This window comes from Typopeltis vanoorti, chromosome 3 (genome assembly GCF_054136105.1).
Source record: "Typopeltis vanoorti isolate ZY-2024b chromosome 3, IOZ_Tvanoo_1.0, whole genome shotgun sequence".
Lineage (NCBI taxonomy): Eukaryota > Metazoa > Arthropoda > Arachnida > Uropygi > Thelyphonidae > Typopeltis > Typopeltis vanoorti.
In genome coordinates this window covers 131,619,064-131,646,672 of record NC_143551.1, presented here as the reverse complement: position 1 = coordinate 131,646,672, position 27,609 = coordinate 131,619,064, and the positions used below count along the sequence as shown (strand labels likewise).

The following is a 27,609-nucleotide window of genomic DNA, read 5'->3' as shown; positions in this document are numbered from 1 at the left end:
CAACTCCAGGGAGTCATTAGACTCATCGAGGGAGGCCCAAAATCATATTCATCACAACTATTCGACATTCATACAGTATCTATCATACCTCGCCTTAAACTCATTCACTGTCACAGCATCCACCACAGACTCAGGGAGCGCATTCCACTCATTCACTACTCTAAAAGTAAAGAACCCAGCTCTAACACCTTTACTAACCACACTTTTGCCCAGTTTCCATGGATGTCCCCTAGTCCTCCCACAACCAGCCCTGTTCTCAAAAATATCTTCTGAATTAATTTTATAGAAACCCTTCAGTAATTTGAATGTCTCAATCATATCCCCCCTCCTCTGCCTATCAACCAATTTTTGCAACCCACAAATCCTCAACCTGTTCTCATACGGTTCATTCCACAGACCTGCTATCATCTTGGTCACTCGCCTCTGGATCCTCTCCACCTCCTACCCATCAAGAAGAAACCTAGGTGACCAAATCTGAGCACAGTAGTCTAGATGGGGTCTTATCAAGGCTCGATACAGAGGAACAATAACCTGCTTGTCTCTGCTTGTCAACGTATTCTTCAGCAACCAAGTGATTTGATGAGCTGTTTTGGTCACTTTTGCAATGTGTCCCCTAAATTTCAATTCCTTATCTACCAACACTCCTAAATCTCGTGCCTCATCAATTTCCTGGAGCACGGTTCCACCAATGCAGTAAACTGCCGCCAATCTTTTCACCCCAAAATGCATAACCTTACATTTTGCCACATTAAACTGACATCCATTCTCCTTAGCCCACACCTCCAATCTATCCAAATCATCCTGCAAAATTTTGACGTCATCTGCATTCACTATTGCCCTACCCAACTTCGCATCATCCGCAAACAAATGAACTGTTTGTTCCTCTCAGATCATTTCCTATATCATTTATGAACAAATTAAACAGCAGTGGTCCAAGAACAGATCCTTGTGGCACACCACTAGTCACAGGCCGTCTTGTGGACTCTACTCCCGAGTAAACCACTCTCTGATATCTCTCCGTCAACCACCCTCCTATCCATCTCACCAATCCTATGTCCAATCCCATATGCTGCAATTTACTGATTAGAATTCCATGTGGAATCCTGTCAAAGGCCTTGGCAAGGTCCAGTAGAATCACCGTAAACCCATTACCCTTATCCAGTTCAGCCGTCACTGTGTTATAATACGTGAGCAAGTTACTGAGGCATGACCTACCCTTCACAAAACCATGCTGTCCCCGATACAGTATCCCATTTTCTTCTATCCAATCTTGTATTTTCCTCTTGACTATTTTCTCTAAGACCTTGACAATGATTCCTGATATGCTAATCGGTCAGTAATTTACTACAGCAGTCTTGGAACCACCTTTATGCAGTGGAACTATTTTCCCCTCTTTCCACCCGCTCGGGACTAACCCAGACCCGAGACTCAAATTAAACAAAATGGTCAAGGGTACTGACAATTCTTTAGCTGCTTCTCGTACAACACGAGCTGGTATACCATCCAATCCCACAGATGTATTGACATTGAGGTTATGCAATAGACTACTCACCTCCACTTCATTAACCACAATTCCCGTATAATCTACTGGTTTATTCGTTTCTGCAATGTCACCACCTGGATGATATACTTTTGCAAAGTGCTCACTCAGTAACTCAAGTATCTCAACTGATTCAGTTACCTCCCTACCATCGGCATTCTTTAAAATCAATCTGCCATGTACATTTTTCCTTTTACTTGCTACATATCTAAAAAACTGTTTAGGATTCTCTTTAGCCTGCATGGCCAATGTTCTTTCGTAATCCTTTTTTGCTTTTCTTACCACACTCGTCACCCTTCTGGCCTGCGCTTTATACCGTTCATGTGCCTGCCGGTCACCCTTCTCCTTAAATTCCCTCCATAGTTGTTTCTTTTTTTGCAACTCAAGCTTAATGGTGTTATTCATCCATTTAACCCCTACTTGATTTATTATTCGGACTCTAGGTATACAGTCAGCCATTGCTTCATGCAAGCACTTCTTAACTACCTCCCATGCACTATCAACTTCTAGTCCTTGCAGTTGTACATGCCATGGCACTGAACCAATCAAACTCCTAAGCTTGTCATACTTTCCAGCCCGATAATTCCACATGTACCCTGTCTTAATTGAAAATTCTACACCTTTAGCCACCTCCCAAGTTAAGACCCTATGATCACTCTCACCGATTGGTGGCAATGTGGTCATATTTGTTACAGCCAAATCCTCAGATGTAATTACTAGGTCAAGCACTCTCTGACCCCTAGTATTTTCCATTACATGCTGTCGCAGATAGTTATCCCTTAATAACCGCATAAAATCCAGTTCCTTCCTCCCGTGTGTCCTCTCCTCACTCCAATCAATGCGACCATAGTTGAAATCTCCCATAATAATCACCCTCCTTCCACCCATTTCTTCTATTTGCTTGTGCATACTGTCACCACCATCTTTTCCATCACCTGGTCTATAGCAGCACCCAATTGTATATTTAGTTCTGCTAGCCACAATCTCACACCAAATGGCCTCAAATGTGCTCTTTTCTCTATCCTGCAATTCAACTTCTATTCTCCTTGGCTGGAGCTCATCAGCATTCATCAACAATACTCCTCCCCCCATTTTATTCTCTCTGTCATTCCTGAACACACTATACCCATCACATTCAATCCCACTAGTTATATCATCTACAGTCAGCCATGTTTCACTAATACCTATAACCTGTGGTCTGGAAGTGCCAACCATGGCCAAAAACTCTTCCTTCTTGTTCCTAATACTCCTAGTATTAGTGTACATGAATTTAAGACCCCCATTAGCCCCAACCCTACCTTGATGCCTTATATTAACTATCCCATTCAGATTTGTTGTCTTTATTTGCTTACATTCAACTACATTCAACTGCCTCCATAAGGACTGTATCTCTACTCCCCCCCCCCCCCCTAACAAATCTAGTTTCCCTGAATTTGCACATCCACTACATTCAGCAACACTTTCTCAAGTCTTCTTACACTGTAACCATTCAAATGCAAGCCATCCATCTTATATAGATCCTTTCGCCCATCAAACTCACTCCACACATCCACAAATTCCACACCACTCGTCATACATAACCCACGCATAAAGTCATTTGCAATTATAGCCCTCCTTTTAAACATTTCACTGTCATACCATGGCAAAAGACTGATCATTCTAACTCTCTCACTCTTTTCTTTTGCTACCTCAAACAATTCATTCAGGTCTTCTATCATTTCCATTTTATCTCCTTTCAAATCATTCGTACCTGCCACAACAATCATTTCTTTCACCCTTTCCTTTTGCTCTCTAATAGACGCAGTTACGTCCTTTATGGTCGCACCAGGTTGGTACGATTTTGTCAAATCCTCTACTAACACACCTCGTACTAACGAGTCTCCATACAGCACTCTATCCTTCATTTTGTTCATGTTCACATTCATACGTCTATTTTTCCTGTCATACCTTTTATTATTGGTTGGTTCATTCAGTCTACTTTTGTTCATGCACTCTAGCTGCTGTTTTGCTCTTTCTATCGCACTATTCAACAACGCGATCTCACTCAATGCATCTATCTCATCTTTTTTGTTCTCTGAGAAACCATTTATACTATCATTCACACTTTCTACATTCACACTCTCACAATTTTCATGTACAACCTTGCCGTTTCTTGTCATATCCCTGTTTCCTTCATTCTGAAGGTTGACAAAAATATCACACTCACGATCCGAAATACACTTCAATTCCGCATTCTCCCTACATTTTCTACACACATTCAATCCTTTATTATCATCTAACCACACTCCGACCGCACTCCGCAAAGCGTATATTTCACAGCTAGTACACTGACTCATTTCTTTTATGCTACCGTTCTTTGATAACGATGGCGAACCTTCATTACTGGCCGCCATTTTCCTTCGCACAGGTGCCATACTTATCTGTAACGTGCTTTGTCAAATTATACCCTAATCTTTAATAATTATTCAATTAATAAATAAGAGGAAAAAAAGTACAAACATCAGAACATTTAAGTACTAAATATAATTAAATAAAATGAAATATAACTAAATACAGTAACTTAGCTTCGTTTTGTCTTCCACCGTTACGCGTTCGATTCCGACGGTACCAAAATATATTATATCGCGACAGCAACTAACTTCCAAAAAACAACCACTGAAGTACACTCGTATTCAGAGAAACAATTTAGCACTCAAAAACGTAGAAAAACGGGGAAAAAAGCGGACTATTCACCAATTAAAAATCACTTTCTTCTGCACAAAGGATATATAATTTTCTGGAAGAATAGAAATGTGAAAAGAGGAGGGGGGGGGGCTGTTAATGACAGCAGAGGAATTGTGCCTGCAAAGTGTGGAAGTTGATAGTGCATGCACAGATTTTAAATCTGTGTGGTGTAAAGTTGAAATAAACAAGTTAGTATATCTGATAGGATGCTGTTATAGGACAGGGAATGTAGAGAATACTGATTGTGAAATGTTTAGGCAAATTAATTGGGCAAGTTAAAAGAAGATGATCTTGAGAAAAGAAGGGAGATGTTAATTACAGGGACACAGAATGGAAGGAGGAGATAGCGTATAGGAACAAGGAGAGTGAGTTTGTGAAATTTCTCAGAGATAAGTATCTTAAACAGGATGTGATTGAAGCAACTAGAGGCTTTAATGCTTTAAATTTGGTGGTAACTTCACAAGATGTAGTTGAAAATGAGGTATTGAGACTGCCACCAGTTAGTGAGAGGGATCATGAGGTACTTGTTTGGGAAGTGATGAAACAAGAAAAGGTTACTGACAAAAATGGATATATGTGAAAGTATAAAGCAGGTGATTATAGGAAGCTCTGTAGTCAGTTAGCATCAGTATGTTGGGTAGATGAGCTGAGGAAGAAAAGATATGGAAAAGATGTTGACGATGGAGGAATCTTTATATGGACTTTTTCAATCGAAGGTGAGTTAAGCCGATCTCATATGGTGGTAGCAGGGTTTTTTCTCCCGGAAACTCGGGTTTTTCATCCCGCATGCAGACAAATCGGCCCTTCAGAACACACGCAATTTACAGACAAAAAATACTAGTTGTGGTGGTGGTGGACGGTAGATGGCGCTGATGTAGATGATTGGTAGTAGAGGTTCAGTGTAGTGGTGGAGATGGAGAGATGTACAATAAGTGTCCTCCCACGATGAATCTTCAGACTCCTTGGAGGTGTCACGAATAATAATAATAATAATGTATGAAAACTCACAAGGCAGTATATGACAAAGGTAATGTATAATTGCATACCAAGGATTAAGCTGGTAAATAGAGTAGAAGTGAAATGGATGAACAGTGAAATCAAGTAAGCTGTGCTGGAAAAGAAAATGTTATGAAGAAGGTACAAGACAGTTAGTGGTGATCAGATCCATGAAGGCTAGGAATGGGACGAGCATGGTAAAGAAAGAAAAGGTGCAGTATGAGAGGAGATTGAGTGGTCAGGCCAAGGTTAACTCAAGGGAATTTTTCAGCTATATAGCAAGCAAGAGAAAGAAATAAGTATGGAAGGTTAACACTGGTGGATAGCCATGGCAGCAAAGGATATAGTGGAATTACTGAACGAGCACTTTATCAGTGTATATTATACTGGTGTAATAGAAGAAAGGCAAGTATTAGGAGAATTGGAAGTGAAAAAATCAATAGGTGTATTAGATGTTGGTTGGGTTAGATGTTAATAAGGCTGTGGGAATGGATGACATATCACCATGTATTCTTAAGGAATGTGCACAACAGTTAGCTATGCCCTTGACCTAGTTGTTTAATGAAAGCCTTGCAGTGGGAAGGGTTCCTAAGAAGTAGAAAGAAGGCAAAATAGTACCAATTCACAAGTATGGTTCTAGGACAGGTCTCCAACTATAGACCAGCCTGTATAACTGCAGTTGTGGTCAATATGTTGGAGAGACATGTATGGAATAGAATACAAGATTGGGTTGATGGATATTATTATTATTACATAACACCTCCAGGGAGTCCAAAGACTCATCGAGGGAGGACATCTACTCTACAACACTCTGTCTCCACCAACTGCAACTACCTTCATCATCTACACATATAGCACATATATATAGCATTCATTATGACAGTCAGCATGGATTCGTAAAGGATAGGTCCTGTTTTTGCAATTTACTTGCATTTTAACAAGTGTGTTAGATAAGGGAGAATCATATACAGTGATATTCTTGGACTTCGCAAAAGTGTTTTATAGATTACCATGTTAATATGGTGTACAAGCTGCAGAGGATAGGAATAGACAGTATATTCGTTAGATGGGATCAGAGATTGGCTCTCTGAAAAATACCAGAAGGTTGTGTATGATGGAGCAGTATCTCAAAAAAGGAGGGTAACCAGTGGTGTGACCCAGGGTTCTGTTCTTGGGCTTCCCACTGTTTAACTTGTTTGTAAACGATATATCATGTGGACTGACTGGGGATCTTCAGTTGTTTGCTGATGACGCAAGGTTGGGAAGAATTATAAGTAGCACTACTGACGTTAATTCCCTTCAGGAAGATTTGAATAGACTTTTTAGTTGAGTAGTGGGGTTGTAGTTTTAATATCAATAAGTGCAATGTGTTGCATTTTGGAGTGCAGAAATATGAGGCTGTGTACTACATCAATGGTGCTCTACTGCAGGAAGTGGATGAGATTAGAGATTTGGGAGTGATGGCTGACAGTAGACTGAAGTTCAGAGGGCATATTGCTAGTGTTGCAAAGGCTGCACATTGTAGTGCTGTTATGACAAGAAATAATCTGATATCTAGGAATAAGGAAGTGGTTGTGCCACTGTATAAAGCACTGGTTAGACCACACTTGGACTGTTGTACTCAAATCTGGTCACCTGGTTTTCAATGTGATGTGGAGATACTGGAAAGAGTTCAGAGGCAAGTAACTAAGACAATGCCAGGACTTTGGAATGCTAGCTATGGAGAGAGGTGAAGAGATTTGGATTACAGAGTTTGGTAGACAGGAAGAAAAGAGGTGATATGATAGAGACATTTAAGTTAGTGAGAGAATTTTATCAGATTAATCCAGAGGGGATTATAAAAAGAGTAGAAGGTGAGAGGGGAAGAAACAAAGGTCATCAATGGAAGTTATGTAAAAGTATGATGAAGAAGAGTGTGAGGAGTAGATGTTTTACATGGAGAATTGTCAGTGAATGGAATGCATTACCAGAATGTGTTGTTAGTGCAAGGAATGTTAAGGATTTTAAGATTTATATAATAAATATGTTGTCAGTTGAATTAATTTTTACATGGAGAATTGTCAGTGAATGGAATGCATTACCAGAATGTGTTGTTAGTGCAAGGAATGTTAAGGATTTTAAGATTCTATATAATAAATATGTTGTCAGTTGAATGAATCTCCCACGATGAGTCTGCTGACTCCATGGAGGGTGTAATAATAATAATAATTTTTCATTCAAAATATATATAGATGCATGCATGAGAAGTGATATTTCATTTCCGAATTTTTCATAATAGAATTAAATTGTATTTTGGATACCCCCTCCCCCCCCCAGCAACACCATCAGGCACATGCACAAACTGTTTTGCAATATAGCATTCTTATATAGTGAAAACCTGTGGAGTATCCATAACTATAGAATAACACGTATGCCACAGAAAATGACTTTTTTTATTATGTAAATATTTTGACTTATGTCTCATAAGAAATCATCAGTACAATTATCATATGAAAAAAAAAAAAAAAAAAAAATCAGCTAACGCCTTTTTATTCCCGTATACGGGAGTAGGCGAGGCCATTTAGCCCTATCTAACTTTTGGAGACTGAGTGGGCAGTTCAATCTCCACTGGTACCCAATCAGAGACAGATGGCCCAAGGCTATCACTAATTAAGTGGTACGGAGTGAAGAGAGACGGCTCAAATGTGCCGCCATCTCGTGGTCCCTAACCCTAACACAATATATATTTTTTAAATGTCTGAAATAATGTGAGTACTACGGTCGATTTTCTTGAGTTTACAGGACGAAAAACCCGAGTTTCCGGGAGGAAAAACCTGCTTGCCCGTGCCAGAGATCGACTAACTCGGGAACCGGTCGAAAAAAGACTTAGAAAAATTTCCTCTAGTCGCCGACTAGACTTAATTATCATATGATAGGAAATGAATTAAAAAAACAATAGCATGCATGTTTAAATTGGAATCCATCTGTGTATACAGTTACGTGTTCATGGATTGAACCTTATCATCATTATGCTTGTCAAGGATTTAGACCTAGAGTGGCCTGTTCCGGTCTTAGAAGCCATTGTTGAATCTCTTAAGAGGACGTCCCAGTTTTCTTTTTTCTTAATGGTTTGTAATTTAAGGCTTGTTTTGGAAATCTTTCTGTTTTAATTTTTTCAATGTGTTCCATCCATTTATGTTTATATTTTTTAATTTTTTCTATTACTGATTCCTGGTTTAATTCTTTCATAATTTCTTTATTTCTTTTGTGATTGAATAGAGCAGTGGTCTCCAAACTTTTTTGATTGTGTACCCCCAAGACAGAAAAAAATAAATAGCACGTACCCCCAATTGATTGAGCAAAAATCTATTGTAATAAAGAGGAAATATGTCTTGTATCATCATATAATAATTAAAAATGCTAGATATTTTTATACATTATTTTTATTATTAACAGCTTACAAACATATTTATTATAATATTTAATGTGAACAATGGCCTTGTTTCTTTCATAATTTCTTGAAATTATGAAAGAAATTTCAAGAAAATTTCCTGTAATCTTAAAAGAACGTGTATACTTAAATTTGTGCTACTTGCAAATTTAAGTTTACAAGATCTTTATAACATCTTTGTTATAAAGATCTTGTTATAAAAATCAATTAAACATATTACATATATGTTTAATTGATTAAAAGAAAGTAATATTCCTTATCTTTAATTAATTACGTAATTTTTTTTCCTATCAATATAAAACTTTTTTTGGCGTACCCCATGTATCGACTCACGTTCCTCCTGGGGTATGCGTACCACACTTTGGAGACCACTGGAATAGAGTATACTTTGCAGATTTTATCATAAACTTCATTTCAGCTGTTATTAATCTTTGTCTTTATGTATTATTGTTCAGATTTCACTTCCATACAATAGGATTTTTTTTGGTAGGGCTAATGTATTGTATACTTTTAGTTTGGTTTGATTTTGAACCGTTATTTTTAAATATTTCACAATTTTTAGGTTTATATCTTTTTCTTTATCATATGTAATCATACATCTTAGGTAGTTAAATGAATTCACCTGTTCTAAAATCTTGTGATCTATTACTATTTTATTCTTACTGGATCTTGTCCTTTAAAAGCCATCATTTTTGATTTTTTCTGTTGATATTATCATTCCATAATCTTTAGCAATCTCATTTAAATTTAAAATATCTTTCTGTTAGTCATCTTCAGAATTTGTAATGATTATTTGGTCATCAGCAAAAAGGAGAGCATTTAAGTTCACAGCAGGAGAAAGTTTAATACCTTGATGGAAATTTTATTTCATTTTATTATTATTTCATTTAGATATATATTAAAAAGAGTTGTTGAAAGGAGACATCCCTGTTGGACTCCTTGGTTTATCTCTCTCTCTCATACATAACAGTTCCTAATTTAATCTTATTTGATTATTTTCATATATGTTTATGATAGCTTTTAGAATATTATTTGGTATTTGTCTTTCTTATATTAAATAAAATGCTTTTTTTTAACTTTGTCAAATGTTTTTTCAAAGTCAATAAATGTAATGTGTGTTTCTAAATTGTATTCTCTTCTTTTCTCTATTATTAATTTTTGGCAAAAGGACGAGTCTATACATGATCGTCCTTTCCTAAATCCATTATGTACTTATTATTATTACCCCAAGACCTCATGGAGTCAAAGACTCATCTGGGAGGTCCTTTTATCACACACACACACACATCTGATCATACCATGTCTTAAACACACTCAAACTCCTTGCAGACACCACACTCTCAGGCAAGGCATTCCAATCATTCACAACTCTGCACGAAAAAAAACCTGCCTCTCACTCCCTTACTCACACCCTCTTTATACAGTTTCCAGGGATGACCTCTGGTTCTCCCCTGATCTCCCACTATTCTCTGTAGAACATCTCTACCATTGATCCTATAACAACCCCTTACCAACTTGTAGGTCTCTATCATATCTCCCCTCTTCCTCCTGTCCACCAGACTCTGCAAATTACATCTTCTCAATCTTTCCTCATACTCGACATTCCAGAGTTCAGAAACTATCTTAGTCACTCGCCTTTGGACCCTTTCCAACATCTCTTCAGCCTTCTAAAAACCCGGTGACCAAACCTGAGGAAATAGTCCATGTGTTGCCTAATCAAAGCCTTATACAACGGAACAAGAATCTCCCTACTTCTACACATCAGTGACCTCCGCATCATTCCCAGAAGCATTTGTGTTGTCTTCACAATTTTGGCGATGTGTCCCCTAAATTTCAGATCCTTATCCACTATCACCCCCAGATCTCTCATTTCCTCTACCTCCAACAATATATTCTCACCAACCATAAATTCTGCATCCCATCTTTGTTTTCCAAATTTTAAAACCTTACATTTTGCAACATTGAACTCACATCCCCATTTCCGTGCCCAATCACTCAATTTATTCAAGTCCTCTTGTAAGGCCACAACATCTTCACTACTCTTTATGGTTCGTCCCAACTTTGCATCATCTGCAAACAACTGAATATCTCCATCCAAATCTACGTCAATATCATTAATATACAAGTTAAACAGTAATGGCCCTAAAACAGATCCCTGAGGCACTCCACTAGTGACTTTCCTTTTCCTAGATATCGCACCCCCATACACAACTTGATACCTATCAGATAGCCAGTCTCCAATCCAATGCACTAATCTAATATCCAACCCCATCTGCTCTAGTTTGACTGTCAACTTATCATGAGGTACTCTATCAAAAGCCTTTGTGAAATCCAAGTATATTACTGTGTATCCTTCTCCTCTGTCCAAGGAAGCAGTCACTTTATTGTAATAAGTAAGTAGATTACTAAAACATGACCTCCCTTTAGCAAATCCATGTTGTCCACCCAACTCTGGATCCTAGTTCTCACAAGCTTCTCCAACAACTTAACCACAACACCTGACACACAGATAGGCCTATAGTTCGATGCTTGAGTTCAATCACCTTCTTTATGAAGTGGCACAATCTTGCCCTCCTTCCACTCCTTAAGAACTTGACCAAGTGCAAGACTCGTATTAAAAAATATGTCAAGGCAGGTGTCAACTCCCTGGCACATTCCTTCAGAATACACAGTGATATATTATCAAGTCCCAAGCCTTATTTACATCTAGTTTACTCAACTCCCCAAATGCCTCTTGCTCACTTACAGTCAGTCTCTCCTCCCCATCATCAACCGCTCTCAATCTCTCCATGAAGTCACATTCACAAGATTGAAAGATCTTCATGAACTGCTCCACCATACATTCTGCAACAGCTGTCTTTATACCGTTTTCTCCAATCAATGTCATCCTTCTATAATCAATCTTTCTTTTGCTGGCTACATATCGAAAGAATAGGATTCTTTTTGGCTTCATTAACTAACTGCTGTTCATACCTCTCTTTAGCTACTCTCAACAACTATGAAATTGGTTATTTCCACTTCTCTTATGCTGCCTCCACAATACCCTTTTTCTCTGTATCACATGCTTAATCTCTTTATTCATCCATCTCACACCTACCTTATTTAACCTTCTCACCCTTGGAATACATTTAGACATTGCATCTACTAGATAGTTTTTGAAAATCCCCCAAGCTGCATTGATCTCTTTTCCAGCTAACTCCTCATTCCATGCTACACCCGCAAGCTGTCTCCTGAGCTCTTCATAATCACCCCCCCCCTCCCTTGTAGTTCCACATATACCCTTTTCTCACAGGGGTCCTCGCACTGCTGGCAACCACCCAGGTAATCACCTCATGGTCACTCTCACCAATTGGCGGATGATTTGACACCGCATTTATAATTACATCCTCTGATGAGGTGACTAAATCCAAGCCCCTTAATCCTCGTGTACCCTCTGTTACATAATGTCTAAGGCAGCGCTTCCCAAACTGTGGGCCGCGGCCCCCTTGGGGCCGTAGGTTTTGTTGAGGGGGCCGTGAAATAATGAAAACAAATTTAAAATCTTTTAAGACTAAGTAGATTTTTTTCATTTTAAAAGAAACGTATTTTAACTTTTATTATTTATTATTTCTTTCTTTGTTATTTTTTATATTTTAATGGAAAAATTCACACATTGGTGCTGCGTATTTCGGCGCTTAATGAATATTAGTAAATATTGCTTATTCATATGTTTCATTTCAAAGCAGTGGCTAATTGTATTTACTTCGAAAGCTCTCCAGGGAAGCTCCAAATCTTCCTGTCCCTTTCATCAATCAGGGACTGTTGATATCGACTTTATATACATATCAAAACTCGTTTTATATTATCACTGTCATCCGAGCTAGTTTTCTGTTACCAATAAAAAGTTTCGCATATACTTCACACATGAAAAAAAGCTTAAACAAGTTCATGTGGGGACATAGTTACTCGCTTGCAGTGGTAAACAACACTCCCTCCCTAAAAGCCACTATACTGCAGAGACAATAAAAACAATTACTTTTATTATGCCAGTGAATAAGGAATGAGCAATCTGTGTAATATATTTCTCAACAAAGAGTGCAAGTAGAGACAACTGGGATAAAAACACACTAATTAATGAATCACATGTCCCCTCATACAGAAACTATGCTATATAGACTGAAACAAAACCATATGTTGCATGGACAAACACAGTATCTTAACTAAAAACTATTGTTATTAACTAGATATGTGTGAGTTCGATTTCCCAAGGCAACAATAAAATTCAACCGAATGTGTTAAAATTGTAAACGTGTTAAAATTCGTAAAAGTGTTAAAACTAAGTAATATATATATAATGAATGTTATGGCAGTTTCACATATGGAATTCGGTTGAAGAGAGTTAGCATTTCAACTCAATTGTCAGTTATGCTTTTATCTTTCGACTGCGCGATCTTTTGTTAATACCTCACCAATCATATGCACGTTTTAATAACCTGCCTTTGCTGTCTGTTTCGCATTAGGCTTAATTACCGTAAAGGGAGAAAAGTCACAAAAGAGAAAAATGTTCATGGTCCGGGGATTCCCTTATTCAGGTAATATTCACTAATTTCATGTTATCAGTCTGCGGTGTGCCAGTATCGGTAAGTGGTGATATTATTTGATCTATTCTACGTTAATAAATTTAACCCTGAGATGGATAAGTGGCTGATAAAAAATTTTAAAAAAATCCCGCGAACAATCAGAAGAAGCAGAAACAGACTCAAAAAAAAAAGGACAGTATTTCATATTTTACCAGAATAGCCCGCATCGTCTTGAAAACCAAACGGTAAGAGGCAAAAAATGTAATATATGCATTTGATTTTTGCAATATTCGCTGTATATGTTTTGTATTGAATATAAATACAATAAATATTATATAGGGAGGCCGTGAAATATTTTAATTTTTGCAAAGGGGGCCCTGACATCCAGAAGTTTGGGAAGCACTGGTCTAAGGTAGTTATCCCTCAAAAATTCAAGGAACTCATTTTCTTTTGTTCCAGTTGCTATCTCATCATTCCAGTCTATATTGCCATAATTAAAATCACCCATAATGATCACCTTTTCTTATTTGTTTGGCTAATTTGACTATACATTTCACTACCTCCATGCACAACATCCCACGAAGTATTTGATTCCATTCACCTCTATCTAACACCATACCGCCTCAAAACCACTGGCACTATTTCTTGCATCTCTACTTTGTATGGAAATAACTCTTTCTCTATCATCAATAGCACTCCCCTCTCTTTTTACCCCCTTTCTATCCTTATGAAACACATCATACCCTTCCATCTCTATTCCTGTCAGGATGTCATCCTCTTCCAACCATGTCTCACTTATTCCCACAATCTTTGGGTGAACAGACGACTTCTAAAATACTTCTAAAATAAAGTTTTCAGAATATTTTATTAGTTTGTTATTTAAAATTCTGCTATATATTTTGTAACAGGAATTTAGTATATACCTCTTTATACCTCTATAATTTTTAGGGTCATCTCTACCACCTTTTTTTTTAAAGATAGGGATCACAATTGCTTTTTTTCCATTCTATTGGTGGGTTACTTGTTGAATAGATTTTATTTAAAAATAATAGTCTTTCTTTGAACCTTATTCCTGCATATTTATATAATTCTGAACCTAACTTATCTTATCCAGGCGATTTTGTATTTCTTGTTTCTTTCAGGCTTATTTCTAATTCTTCTTTACTTATTTCCTTTTCATTTTCATTAAATATTTGCCCATTATCTTTTTAAAAATATTTATCTGTCCACAATTTGGTATAGAAATTTAGAAAATTACTAATTTCAGTTTGATGTTTAATTTTACATTTTCTTTAGTATCTGTACTTAAATGTTTCAAAATCTTACATACATTGGGTCTTATTTTATATAAATCATGTTCTAAATTAGAAATAACTTTGTTCTATAATTCTCTGTTCTTTTCTAACTTCTCTTTTAGCTATAGCTCTTATTCTTTTATATTCTATTTCTTCTTCTAATCTTATACTGCTTAATCATTTACGATATGCTTCTTTTTTTCATTTTGATTATTTCTTTGATTGTATCGTCTCACATCTTCAGTTTTTTCTTTTTATTGAATTTTTTGATCTTTACTAAGCTTTCATTTGCTGCTGTATTTAGTTTCATTTTTACATTAAGTCATTCTATTTCTATTTCTTCATTTTGTTTTATTTTATCTAAATATTGGTTAATTCTTTGTTTATATAGCCATTGTATATTTGTATCATTTAGCCATTTAGGTGGTAATATTAATTTTATTTTAACAAGGAAGTGGTCACTACTTATTTCATATCCTCTGTGAACCTAACATCTAGAGAGAACTTTGATGTCTTTTCATTTAAGATAAAGTAATCTAATAATGATTTCCATCCTCTTACTGCCCAAGTATATTTATGTATGTCATCATGTTTCTAGAAAGAATTCATTATTTTAAGGTTATTATAAACTACTAAGTCAATCAATTTTTTATCATTCCTGTTTAGAGTATGTTCTCCATATATTCCTATATTATTATTAATTTTTGTGTTTCCAATTCTTGCATTTAAGTCTCCTGCTAATATTATATAATCATTGTTTTGTAACTGATTATAAAATTCAATATTATCATCTTCTCTTCCATCTTCTGGGACATATTAACTTCTATCTATTTTTATTCTAGCTTCAATTATTCATTCCATAATTTATAATATTTTAACTGTTTTGAAAGGGAATTATGAATCCAAATCATAACACTTGCTTGTGATCTTTGGTCTATGTTGACTCCACTGTATATTACATTAAAATTTTCAGTTCTCATGATTCCTTTTAATTTCTTTTTTGTTTCAGTGATTACTGCTATTTGAAAATTTCATATTTAATATTTGGTCTAATTCTATTTCTTTATAGGCTATTCCTCTTATATTCCAGTTTGCTATATGTATTTGTCGTTTCCATTTTCGTTTTACCTTTTCCATAGATTCATTTCGATTACCTTTCTCTGTTGGCTTAAACCTAATGGGCTGAAATTAAATTAAAATATCAGATAATTTATTTAATACAATACACATGTCTAAAGTAAGGCTTCAGCACTTTCTTTTAATTTTTTTTAAAGTTAATGTTTATATATGGATCTATGTAGCAGCTTAGCATTTTGCCACTGGATCCTGTGGTTAGCATTTTTAATTCCATGTTGTTCAAGGTTGGATTTGTGAGGTTTCATAAGAAGGAATGTGGTCTTGATGTCTTGTTTTGAAAACAAGAAAAACAAAACAAGAACGCATGTAAGATATTAATCTATTGCTTGGGTTTTTTCAATGTGCCTACTGGGACATGTTCTATTTTCTTGTTTCTCAATAGGTGGTCAGTAATCTCCATTAGCTTACAGCCTGTTACTCGGGCAGAAAGGAATATTAACTTATCCAAGACACAACTCATTCCTGAGATGCCAAATAGCAGCCTTAGTAACAGTAATGTTCAGGATAAAAAAATAAAAGTTGGAGCCATCACCTTTCAAGTAGCTCTTGCTCTACTGATGATGAGGAAAATTTTTATAGCTCCGAAGATGGCAATTCCATTACAGTTTCCATTCATAGGTAAGCCAGGAATTACTGAAGACTTTGACATCTGCAACATTTTAGGCTCTTTCGATCTATTTCTAGGCAGTGATAGATCTTTCACTCATAGTGGAACAGACTAACCATTATGTTGCAAACAACATCAGCATAAGTACAGTTGCAATTCTCACAGTACACCTTGGAGCCCAATAGATATCAATATACTATTTATATTTATAGTGCTCTTGATTGTGCAAGGTCAGCAACATTTTAGGCTCTTTCCATCTATTTCTAGATAGTGATATTCTTTCACTCATAGTGGAACAGACTAACCATTATGCTTGCCAAAAACATCAGCAAGTTGAGTACAACTGCAATTCTCACAGTAAACTTTGGAGCCCAATAGATATCAATATGCTATTTATATTTATAGTACTCTTAATTGTGCAAGGTATCGTGAAAAGCCCACTCTTGAGATGTATTGGTCTACAGAATAGATTCTGAACACACCAGTGTTTCATGATGTTACGACTGGAAAACAACTCAATCTCATTATGAATGTTTGCATTTTCAGAATAATGTGAAATATGATCAGGCAACACATCCTTGTCCAGTCCTCAAAAAAATTTATGATTTTCCGATGAAAATTCATCAGAAATTTAGATCTTTATATATTACTGAAGGAGACTTGAGAATTGATGAACGCTTTATGCCATTCAAAGGCAAACTGAATTGAAAGCAGTATATTCCCCCAAAAAAGCATAAAAAAGAGTTCCCCAAAATTTGGGGTGGCGCTAGAGTCGCTGAAGCACGTGGCAGTGGATTTAAGCTGTGGTAAAAAAAAAGTGTTTTTTAAACGGTGTATAGTGTGACTTCTTTCATGAATTGTGCTACATTTTTTTCCCAGTAACACAAGTGTCTTTAGTGGTGCTGCTTTTGGAGTTTTGTTGTTATGTATTGTGTTATTTTGGGGTTACCGAGAAGGCGAGGTCAGAGTCGGACGCATCTGCAGTGGAAGAGAAGTTTTCATTATTTAGTATAGTTAAATATAGTTTATACTAGTAGTATCGCATAAGTAAATTAGCTTACAGTAGAGCATATAATATAGTATTTAGCGTTTAGTTTAGTAGTTCCTCGGCAGTAAATGAATGATGGCGACCGCAGTTTCAATTATGAATGGCGTGCCACCAAGTTCTCCTCCATTTAACGACTCTATTTTGCATAACATAATAAATGATTTGTGGCATGCAGTGCTTGCAATAAGTATGTGTCCCAGGAGTAGGTTATATGCGGGTGAGAGAAGTGGGAGTGCATATATGCACAAAATGTAGGCAATGGGAGGAATTTAATGAATTAGATATTACGATAACCGAACTAGTTGCATTAAGGATAGGAAATGAATGTCAGGAGAGAATGACGAGTAGTGTGACAGGAGAGAATGAAGAGTGAAATATGAATGAAAAAATAAGAGTGGGGAGTGTGGAAACCTTGAATGATTGCAAAATTTTCAGAGATGGTCTTGATTGGGAAGATGAATGGCGAGCAAGAGTGACTAACTTGCAGAGAGAGAGAGAGAGAGAGAGAGAGAGAGATGAGCTGAAAGAGGAGGTGGAATGTCTCGGGAATGAGATGAGAAGTATGAAAGGTGAGATTGGGCAAATCGAAAAGATGGATGCAAGGTGAATCAGAGTAGGAGTGAGAGAGAGTTATGGGAATGATAGAAGAGGAGAGAGAGAGTTATGGAAATGATAGAAGAGGAGAGAATAGAAACAGTAGGAGAGAAGGATTGAGAGAGAGAGAGAGAGAGAGAGAGAGGTATGGAAATGACAGAAGATTAGAGAATAGGAGCAGTAGAAGAGAGGGAATGAGAGAGAGGCATGGGAATGGTAGAAGAGGGAAGAATGGAAACAGTCAGAGAGAGAGAGAGAGAGAGGAAATGAGAAGAATGTGAGGGAGTGCTGGAACCAGGGATAGAGTGATGCCAGGGCAGCAGGTAAGAAGGGGAACACAGAGAAAAAGGGCTAGAGAGAGAGAGAGGGATGCAGGTGAGCAACCAAGGAACAGAGTGGTAAGAGGCGTGATGTATGGAGACTCGATAATCTGTGGTGTGCAAGATAGGATGTCAGAGAAGTGTTTGCCTGGAGGAACGATAGAAAATGTGGCTAAGGCAATTAAGCGGGACAAAAGGGTGGATGAGATGATTGTGATGGTAGGCATGAATGACTTGAGAGGCAGTGTAAATCGGGTGGCAAGAGATCTGAGAATCATGCTTGAGATTGTACAAAAGAAAACATAGAGAGGAAAGATCATGTGTCACCCAAGTACGATAATGACCAGCTGAGCAGAAGAGTAATAATGAATAGCATAATAGCCAGAATGTGTCAGAAGAGAGGATTGGAATATGTGGATGCTTGGAGGGCATTTAAGGGCAGAAAGGAACTGTATGCAAGAGACTGCTTGCAATTGAATGAGGAAGGATGTTGGCATCTGGAGAGATTGCTGTTTTCTGAACGAGTCGGTATATCAATGCAGGGAAACTAGAACTCCCAGGGTGGATGGTAGCAGGGGTGGCATCTTGTGGGAATGGGTGATTGGGGGAAGGGGAACGACATCAGGTAACACTGAGTCCAGTGGGATCGGAGGTGATAATGATAGGTATAGAAGCAGTGACATTTTCATGCTTTATACTAATGCCAGGAGTATCTGGAATAAAGGAGATGAATTGGTGGCACTGATAGCATCAGCCTGATCAAAGATTATTTTGATCTCTGAGATGTGGTTGACAGAAGATGATATAATAACAGGAATAGAAGGAGCAGGATACAGCATTTTTTGGAAGGATAGGAAGGGAAGACACATTGTTGAAGTATTGCTCATGATAAGCGATGACTTACATCCTCTAAGAGTGGAGGCATTGGAAGGCAGTGACACTAATGTTTTGAAAGCATATGGTGTGAGGTAGAGGTGGGCAAGACAGGATATTTAGTGGGGTGTTGCTACAAGCCAAGGAGCACAGATGGGTGGGGAACAGATATTTACGCAGTTGAGCTTGGCAAGTGCAAAAAGAATGATTGTTATGGGAGATTTTAACTACAGCAGTATAAGTCGAGAAGTGGAAAATGCATGTAGTAATAAGGGAATGGAATTTCTAGAATTCTTGAGGAACAAATGTCTTAGGCAACATGTAATAGACAGAACAAGAGGTTCAAGAGTTTTGGATTTTGTCAGAGCATCAGAAGAGCCGATAATAACTGAGATGACATCTCTCCCCCCAGTTAGAGAGTGACCATGTGGTTTTGACTTGGAAGATGAATAGACATGCAGGAGTATCAAAGAAAAGGGAACGTGTGTGGAATTATAAGGCAGGTGATTATAACAGTCTTAGATATCAACTTGGGGCAGTTCTATGGAGGGTGGAATTGGAAGGCTGGGATATCATTAGTGCTTGGGAAATTGTGAAGGAATATTTGTTAGCAGCAACAGTAAGCTGTATTCCATGAATGAAGAAGCAGACACAATTTGATGACAAACAATACCAAACAGGAACTACAGGTGAAAAAAAGATTATGGAAGAGATATAAGGAGAGGGATGGAGAGCAGATGCATGAAGAATATAAGACACAGGCCGGTAAAGTGACTAGTATGGTGAGGAAGGCAAAACTGGAATATGAGAAGTAATTGGCACTAAGATCCAAAGAAAATCCTAGGGGATTTTTTAGCTATTTGGCCAATAGGAGGAGAAACGATTGAAGAAGAATGATGACATTGTGGGAAAAAAATATGAATAGAGTGACTGATGCAGAGGACATAGCAGAGTTGTTCAATGAGCCCTTTATTGGAGTATTTCATCCTGGAGAAGAAGGTTTTAGTACTAGAGGGATAGGGCATGTTCAGAGTTTAGAGGTGCAAGAGGAGAGTGTATTCCAAATACTGAGTACACTAAATGTAAGTAAAGCTGTGGGTCTGGATGGTATTTCACCACGGGTTTTTGAGAAAATGTGCTAAAGAACTGACAGCTCCGTTGACCTGGCTCTTCAATAAAAGTCTGGCTGTGGAAAGTTAACCAAGAAATGGAAGGAAGGTAAGATAGACCTATTGCAGAAGGGCAGTAGCAAACTGGAAGTGTCTAATTATAGGACAGTTTGTGTGTCATCAGTAGTTGTTAAGGTCTTGGAGAAATTAGTGAGGGACTATATACAATATAGTATATAGTCCAGATGGACTATATACTATATTTGTGAGCAGATGAGGGTAATGTTATCTGTGAAAATCAACATGGATTTGTTAAAAGGGGCTCTTGCTTTAGTAATATGATTACCTTTTATAATAAAGTGACAAGAGCAGTTGATGAGGGAAAGGCATATACTGGCATTTTTTGGATTTTGCAAAGGCATTTGATAGGTTGCCACATGATAAGCTGATATTTGAGTTGCAGCACATGGGTTTAAATGTCAGGTTAGTCAACTGGATTCAAGTTTGTCTGTCTTTATTGAATGATATAAAGTTGAATTATATCATTCAATTATATGTTGAATGATATAATTATTCAACCTTTATATCAGTGACATTGTCAATGGACTGCAAGGGAATATTCAGTTGTTTGCAGATGATGTGAAGCTGGGAAGGGTTATCAGTAACAGTGCAGATGTGGTAGCCCTGCAAGAGGATTTCAATAAACTAGACAGATGAGCAAAATGTAAAGTTTTGAAGTTTGGGCTCCATCGACGGGAGGCTGCATACTCGGTTGGAGGAGATGTACTGGAGGAAGTAGGGGAGACAAATGATCTCAGGTGATGATTGATAGAAAACTGAAATTCAGGGAGCATATTGCAAAGGTGGTGAAGGTAACCCAGAGGATAGCTGTAATACTGAGAAGGATACTGACCTGCAGAGATAAAAGAGTTATCATTCTGTTGTATAAGACCCTGATCAGACCACACTTAGACTATTGTTTTCAAATTTGGTCCCCAGGATTTGAAGGGGATAAATTAACTGTGGAAAGGGTTCAGAGGCAGATAACAAAGGTGGTTTCAGGACTGTACAATGTTAGGTAGGAGGATTGGCTGAGGGAATGTGGACTGCAGAGTTTGGTGAATAGAAGAAGGAGAGGTGATAAGATCGAGACTTTTAAACTGTTGAGAGGTAGTTACAAGGTGGATATTGGGGAGTTCTTTCGCTTAGTGGAACAGTGGGAAGGAGCGATGACAAGGGGCCATCCCTGGAAGTTACTAAAAGAAGCTGTGAGCAAGAGGGTGAGGAGTGGTTTCATTGCATGGAGGGTGGTTGAACCATGGAATGCATTGCCTGAGAGAGAGTAGTGAGAGCAAGAATGGTCAACGAGTGGTATGATAGACTGTGTATTTCCTGAGAAGGATCTCCCATGATGAGTCTCTTGACTATGGAGGCCTGAATAACAATAATAACAATAAAAATTTTTATGTTTTGTGAAGTGCAAAGTGGATATCTTTGGGATTTCAAATCTTATATGGAAAAGCAGACTATATTCGAGCATGATAAATATTTGGATCACCCCTTTAAAACAGGCAATCCTTCCAGACTTCTGAGGTTGAGCACTGCTAACTTAACCATTTTCTGAAAACTTTACCACCAATATTAAAACATACAGTACATAAATTCTGAACAGTATGAAATCAAAATGTTCCATTTCAGGGCCATCAAGACAGTCGTTTACTGGAATTATTACAATCAGCCATCTCTCTCTCTATCAGAATTATAAACACTGATAGAGAGAGACAGAGAGAGAGATATATGGCTGAATTTAATAATTCCAGTTCCTGTTAAAAAGAAATTTTTTAAGTTGTTTTTATAACACACAGAATAATATATTGTTCCTTTTGAAGTACTATTATCCATATTATCATATGGATAATAGTATACATTTTTGACAGAATAAATGAAAAACAGGGGAACCATCAGGACAATGTCTTCTAGGTGAAAACATTTTTTTCCCTTTACTTGAACTACAAAAATTTGGAAATCTATAATATATTAATACTATCATGCTGGAGGTTTAATGGAATATTTACAGCACTAGGAAAGGATTATAACTAATTTAAATGCTTCCAATATTTCATCTCAGTCACTGAGACATCTTCAGGGATTATAAATAACTTTTGTAACACACACACACACACACACACACACACACACACACACACACACACACACACACACACACACACACACACACAATACTAAATGAAACATGTGAATGACTCTACAGTCTTATCTAGGAAGTTCACCCTCTTTGTGCATTTGTAAGTGGTCTAGGATGTAAAGTGGAACCTCTGACAATTGTTATTTCCCAAATTTTGGGAAGTTTTATGTAGGAATGAACAAAATATGAGAAATCTACTTTCTCATGCAACAATATCTGAATGGGGAAGTCAATTCAGAATGTAAAGGTGATTGGAGGTCTAAGGAGATGCTACAGTTTCTATATATTAATTCTAGAAGCATTAGGAATAAGAGGGAGGAATTTCTGACACTGGTTAGTGCAACCTCACCAAAAGTTATAGACATTAGTAACAGATGGCTAACAGAAGATGACATAGTTACATGGTCAGGATGTGATGGATTTAGCATTTTCAGGGAGGACAGAGTAGACAGGACAGGAGACGGGGGTACTGCTGATGAAAACAGATGAACTGCAGCTAACAGGAGTAGGAGTCAGTCAAGCAGATGGGAGTTCTTTTCAACCAACATGGTGTGAGATGAGGTGAAGACGACAAAATATAAAATTGGTTGCTGCTATAGGCCAGGAGTGCCAGGAATGATGTGGAAGACATGCATTGGCAGATTCATTATTGTTATGGCAAAGGTGACATGGACTGATGTGAGAACAGAGGTTGATGAAATGATGGTACTTAGGATATTGCAAAATCTGAATGCAAATACAGCTTTGGGATTGGATGTGATACAGATTCATGTTTTAAGAGATGTGCAGGGGAACTGGCAATGTCTTTGACTAAGCTATTTAACTCTCAGCTCTGACAAAGTCTTAGTGGAAAGAGGACAAAATAATTCCCTTGCATAAAGGAGAATCAAAGTCTGTGCTAGCGAATTACAGACCAATCAGTATCTCAGGAAAGGTGGGAAAGTACTGGAAAAGTTTTTCAAAAAGAGAATTCAGGAAAGGTGGATAAGAATATGATGCTCTAAAAGGGGATAGGACTGCTTTGTGAAGGGTTGGTCATGCTTTAGTAATCTACTAAAGTATGCAAATCCAGCAGAATCATTGTGTAGCCATTCCCTTTATCCAACTGAATTCGATAAAGGGGGATAGCTGTATGATGATACTGTGGGATTTTGCAAAGGTGTTTGATAGGATACCACATGGAAAAGCTGTTAAGCAAATTGCAACAAATGGGGATGGACATGAAACTGGTGAAATGGATAAAAGGGTGGATGGATGAGCAGAATCCAGGAAAAGGAAGGATTACAAAATGTGCACTACATTGAGGGAACGGTATTCCAGGAAATTGATGAAGTCAGGAATTTGGACGGTAGTAGTAGATAAAGAAAACAAACTTTCACAGGAAACCATAAACATGATGATAAAGAGAAGAGATATGAAACAGGATAAAAACTCTACTTCAAAAATAGAATACTCAAAATTCTGCAAACACTAACAAAATCAAACAAATAATAGAAAATAACAAAAATATGAATCTAAGAAGCCTGATGATTAGAAACAAACACTCAGTAGCAATAAATGAAAATAATGGTACAGTAACAAGAAATCCAAAAGGAATTATCAAAAGACTGGAAGAATTTTACAAAGAACTTTACCAATAACCTATAAAGAAGTACATGAAGTTATATACCAAATGAAAAATGGAAAATCTCCAGGGGAAGATGAAATCCAAATTGAGTTAAAAAAGATTGCTGGTGAAGAATTAATAAAACATCTAACAAACCTTATCAATTTATGTACTGATAAACAGAAAATACCTACAGTCTGGAATAATGAAATATTAACATTAATTTATAAAAAAAGGAGATAAAGAGGAAGCCAAAAATTACAGACCGATTAGCTTATTATCAGCTCTGTATAAAATACTTACAAAAACAATAACTAACAGAATAACACCTATTCTGGATTTAAAACAACAGAAGAGCAGGCTGGATTCTTACAAGGATATAATACGATTCAACCATATACATGCACTGAAGCAAATCATGAAAAAAACATAAAAAGAATATCAAAAACCTCTCTGTTTAGCACTTATAGATTATGAAAAATCTTTTGACAGCATCAAATCTTCTACAATAATAGAAACTTTAGAAAATCAATCCATACCAAGTGAATATGTGAAACTGTTAAAAGAAATATACAAAATGGAAGCACTGTAAGACAACAAATAGAAAGTAACAAGATCTCTATACAAAAGGGGATAAGATGGGGAGATTCTATATCTCCTAAAATTTTTACAGCAGCACTTCAGGAGATGATTCAAAAAATTAACTGATGCTCCAAAGACATGACAATAAAAATGGAAAATTAACCAATTTAAGATACACAGATATTGTATTAATTTCAGAATCAGCACAAAACCTACAGGAAATGATAAATATACTAAACATAGAAAGCAAAAAGATAGGTTAAACAGAGAAAAAAGAAAAGTTATGTTCAATAGGTATTTAAGAGCAAAAGTAATAAAACTTGATGATGAGCCAATAGAAAGTCTCCTCTTATGTGTACTTGGGACAAAATTGAAAATGTATTACAGAACAAAATTAAAAGAATACAGTTATCCTGATATTCATTTGGGAAATTGAACTACATCTTTAAAAATAACTTACCTATCTGCCTGAAAAGCAAAGTATTCAACCAATGCATATTACCAGTACTCAGATAAGGCTCAGCAACCTGAGCACTAATTAAACAAATGGAAAAACAGATACTGGTGACGGAAAGAAGAATGGAGAGAATTGTCCTAGGAATAACACTAATGGATAAAAGGAGAAAGGAATGGATCAGATGACAGAAAAAAAGTCTTCGATGCAATAGACTGTAAAAGAATCCAAATGAAGATGGGCAGGACATCTGGCTCGAGGAATGGACAATAGATGGACCAGAAAAGTAACAAAATGGATACCAACTGGAAAGAGAAGACAAGGACACCCAAAAACAAGATAGGCAGATGAAACAGAAAAACTGCTGGAAAGAGATGGATGGCAGAAGACCAGGAAAACTGGAAGATCATGTGGGAAGCCTTCATTCAGCAGTGGATCTAAAATGGCTCAGGAAGAAGAAGAAGTACATAGAGAGTTGAAGTTTAGAGGGCACATTGCGAAAGTAGCCAGGGCAGATCAAAGGATTACTTGGTTATTGAAGAACACACTAATACCAAAATCTCAAAGAAAGCTAATGCAACAGATTGTAAAAATTATTGTGCAATGTGCAATTAATCTCATGTCACAAGTTTCTAAAATATTTCTCATACTAACACAAAACAGAATAACAAAATAAAACAGATGGGAATATATGTGAAGTCCAGCTGGGTAATGCATAATTAACCTTGTCACATGTTTCAAAAATACTTTTCAGAATAATAAAATAAAATAGGGAGGAACCTAAGTGAAGTCCAGTTTAGATTCAGAAAAAAAATCTGGGAGAAGGGAGGCAATCCTTACCATTTGATGAATTATAGAAAATCATTGTTTTCATGGATTTGGAGACAGCACTGGACCGAGTGGAAAAAAAGTTTGAAAATATGGGAAGAGCTACAAAGAAAGCTCATATAAGCTTTGTCAGAACAACCAGCTAGAAAAGAAAGAGAACGAGAATTATGAAATTACTTAAATCAAGATAAGAGTCAAGTAGAAATATACCTACCTGAAATTCTGTTTGGACTCAAACAGAAGTTTCAAAAAATATGACTACAAATACTAGTAAAAGCAAATCCCGGTCATGAGTTCAGACCTATTAATTACTACCAAGTTCTGACTCGATACTGAAAAAATTAATCAAGTTTCACATTTTAAATATCAAAGTAGTTAGATTTCGTTATCTAGTTAAAAATTTATACCAGAGACATGGAATTTTTTTTTTCCTCGAACATAAATTTGGAACTAAAAAAAGATTCATAACAGAATATGCTTAAAATATTATGTATGAATGTGGACTTTGTCAAGCATGTCATTAGCAGAATAGATACAAATGAGTTAGTGAAGAGTAAAAAAATTAAATGAACAGAAGAAAGTGACCAATGAGAAAGAGAAATATCATTAGAACTTTGGAAAATAGAAGATGGAGGGAGTTCTGATAAACACCTAGAACAAAATTGATATTAAAGCAACTGATATAATCACAAGAAAGAACATATCTTAAAAACCTTTTAATCTCCATGTTTCATCAAATTGTAATAATTTGTTCTTTTTCTTTTAGGACATATAAAAAGAGTCGCTTTAATATCATTTTTATTCTAGATGTTTATCAGAACTTTTTCAGCCCCCCCCCTCATACATCACAACTATTTCTTAAAAATGATTTTTGAAAGAAACATGAGGTACTAGACAGTATGGAAGGGCAAGAGAGAAATTTCTAGAATAAGCAGTCAGGAAATCAGAATGTGACAACTATATCCAAATGAAAAGGATGTAAAAGATAGAAGTGAATGGTAAGAGGAACCTTCTTTTCTATTACTATGTACAAGGAGGTTTCCTTTAATTAGTAGTACTTTAGTTCTTGGCTGTTTTGAATAATACCAAATTTACTAAGGCTTGAGGGAAGAGCCAAATGTAGTTTCTCAGACAGCATTGTTTGTTTGCCAGGAAGATTTTAGCACTGCAGTAAACCAAAATAAAGTAGAAAAATAACAATAGTGGGATCTGCTCATTTTTAGCTAAGCTTGAAACAAACACATCTTAATTGAATTCCATCTCAAAAGATATATTTAAGAAATATATTACATATTTTTATTTCATCTCTAATATACCTTAAGAAGCCGTTTAAGTACTGTACGCTCACAAACTTGGGCAAACATAGAAAGCTTTCCATCAAGAATATCCATAAGGGGATGTAAAACATGATCAGCATCAGCAGTGACTTCATTTCGCTGAGATACTTGATTCATAGATACCTGACCTGCTCCTTTTACAGCAGACAGCAATGCACTAAGTTCTTGCATGCTCTGTTTAATAGTTAGTTCCAGGCTATATAAATACATTAAAAATATATATATAATATATTTGTTAATTCTGCAGAAGAAGAAAAATCAAAATATTTCTATAATTAAACAAGACTGCTATAACAGTTTAGCATTTTAAAATTTTACCTTCAAAAACTATCATTTGCATAAGTAATCTTCATCTTTTTCAACA

The 27,609-nt window shown here is 36.5% G+C and overlaps 1 protein-coding gene across 1 annotated transcript in view; it reads right to left on the bottom strand.

Annotated features, from left to right (window-relative positions):
- The window catches only part of unc-13 (protein unc13 homolog), a 1,156,644-nt gene that overhangs the window by 92,029 nt on the left and 1,037,006 nt on the right, over window positions 1–27,609 (bottom strand). The window contains exon 33 of the mRNA XM_090416011.1: window positions 27,225–27,441. Within this exon, the coding sequence (XP_090272137.1) occupies window positions 27,225–27,441 (217 nt within the window). The remainder of the gene's footprint in view (window positions 1–27,224; window positions 27,442–27,609) is intronic.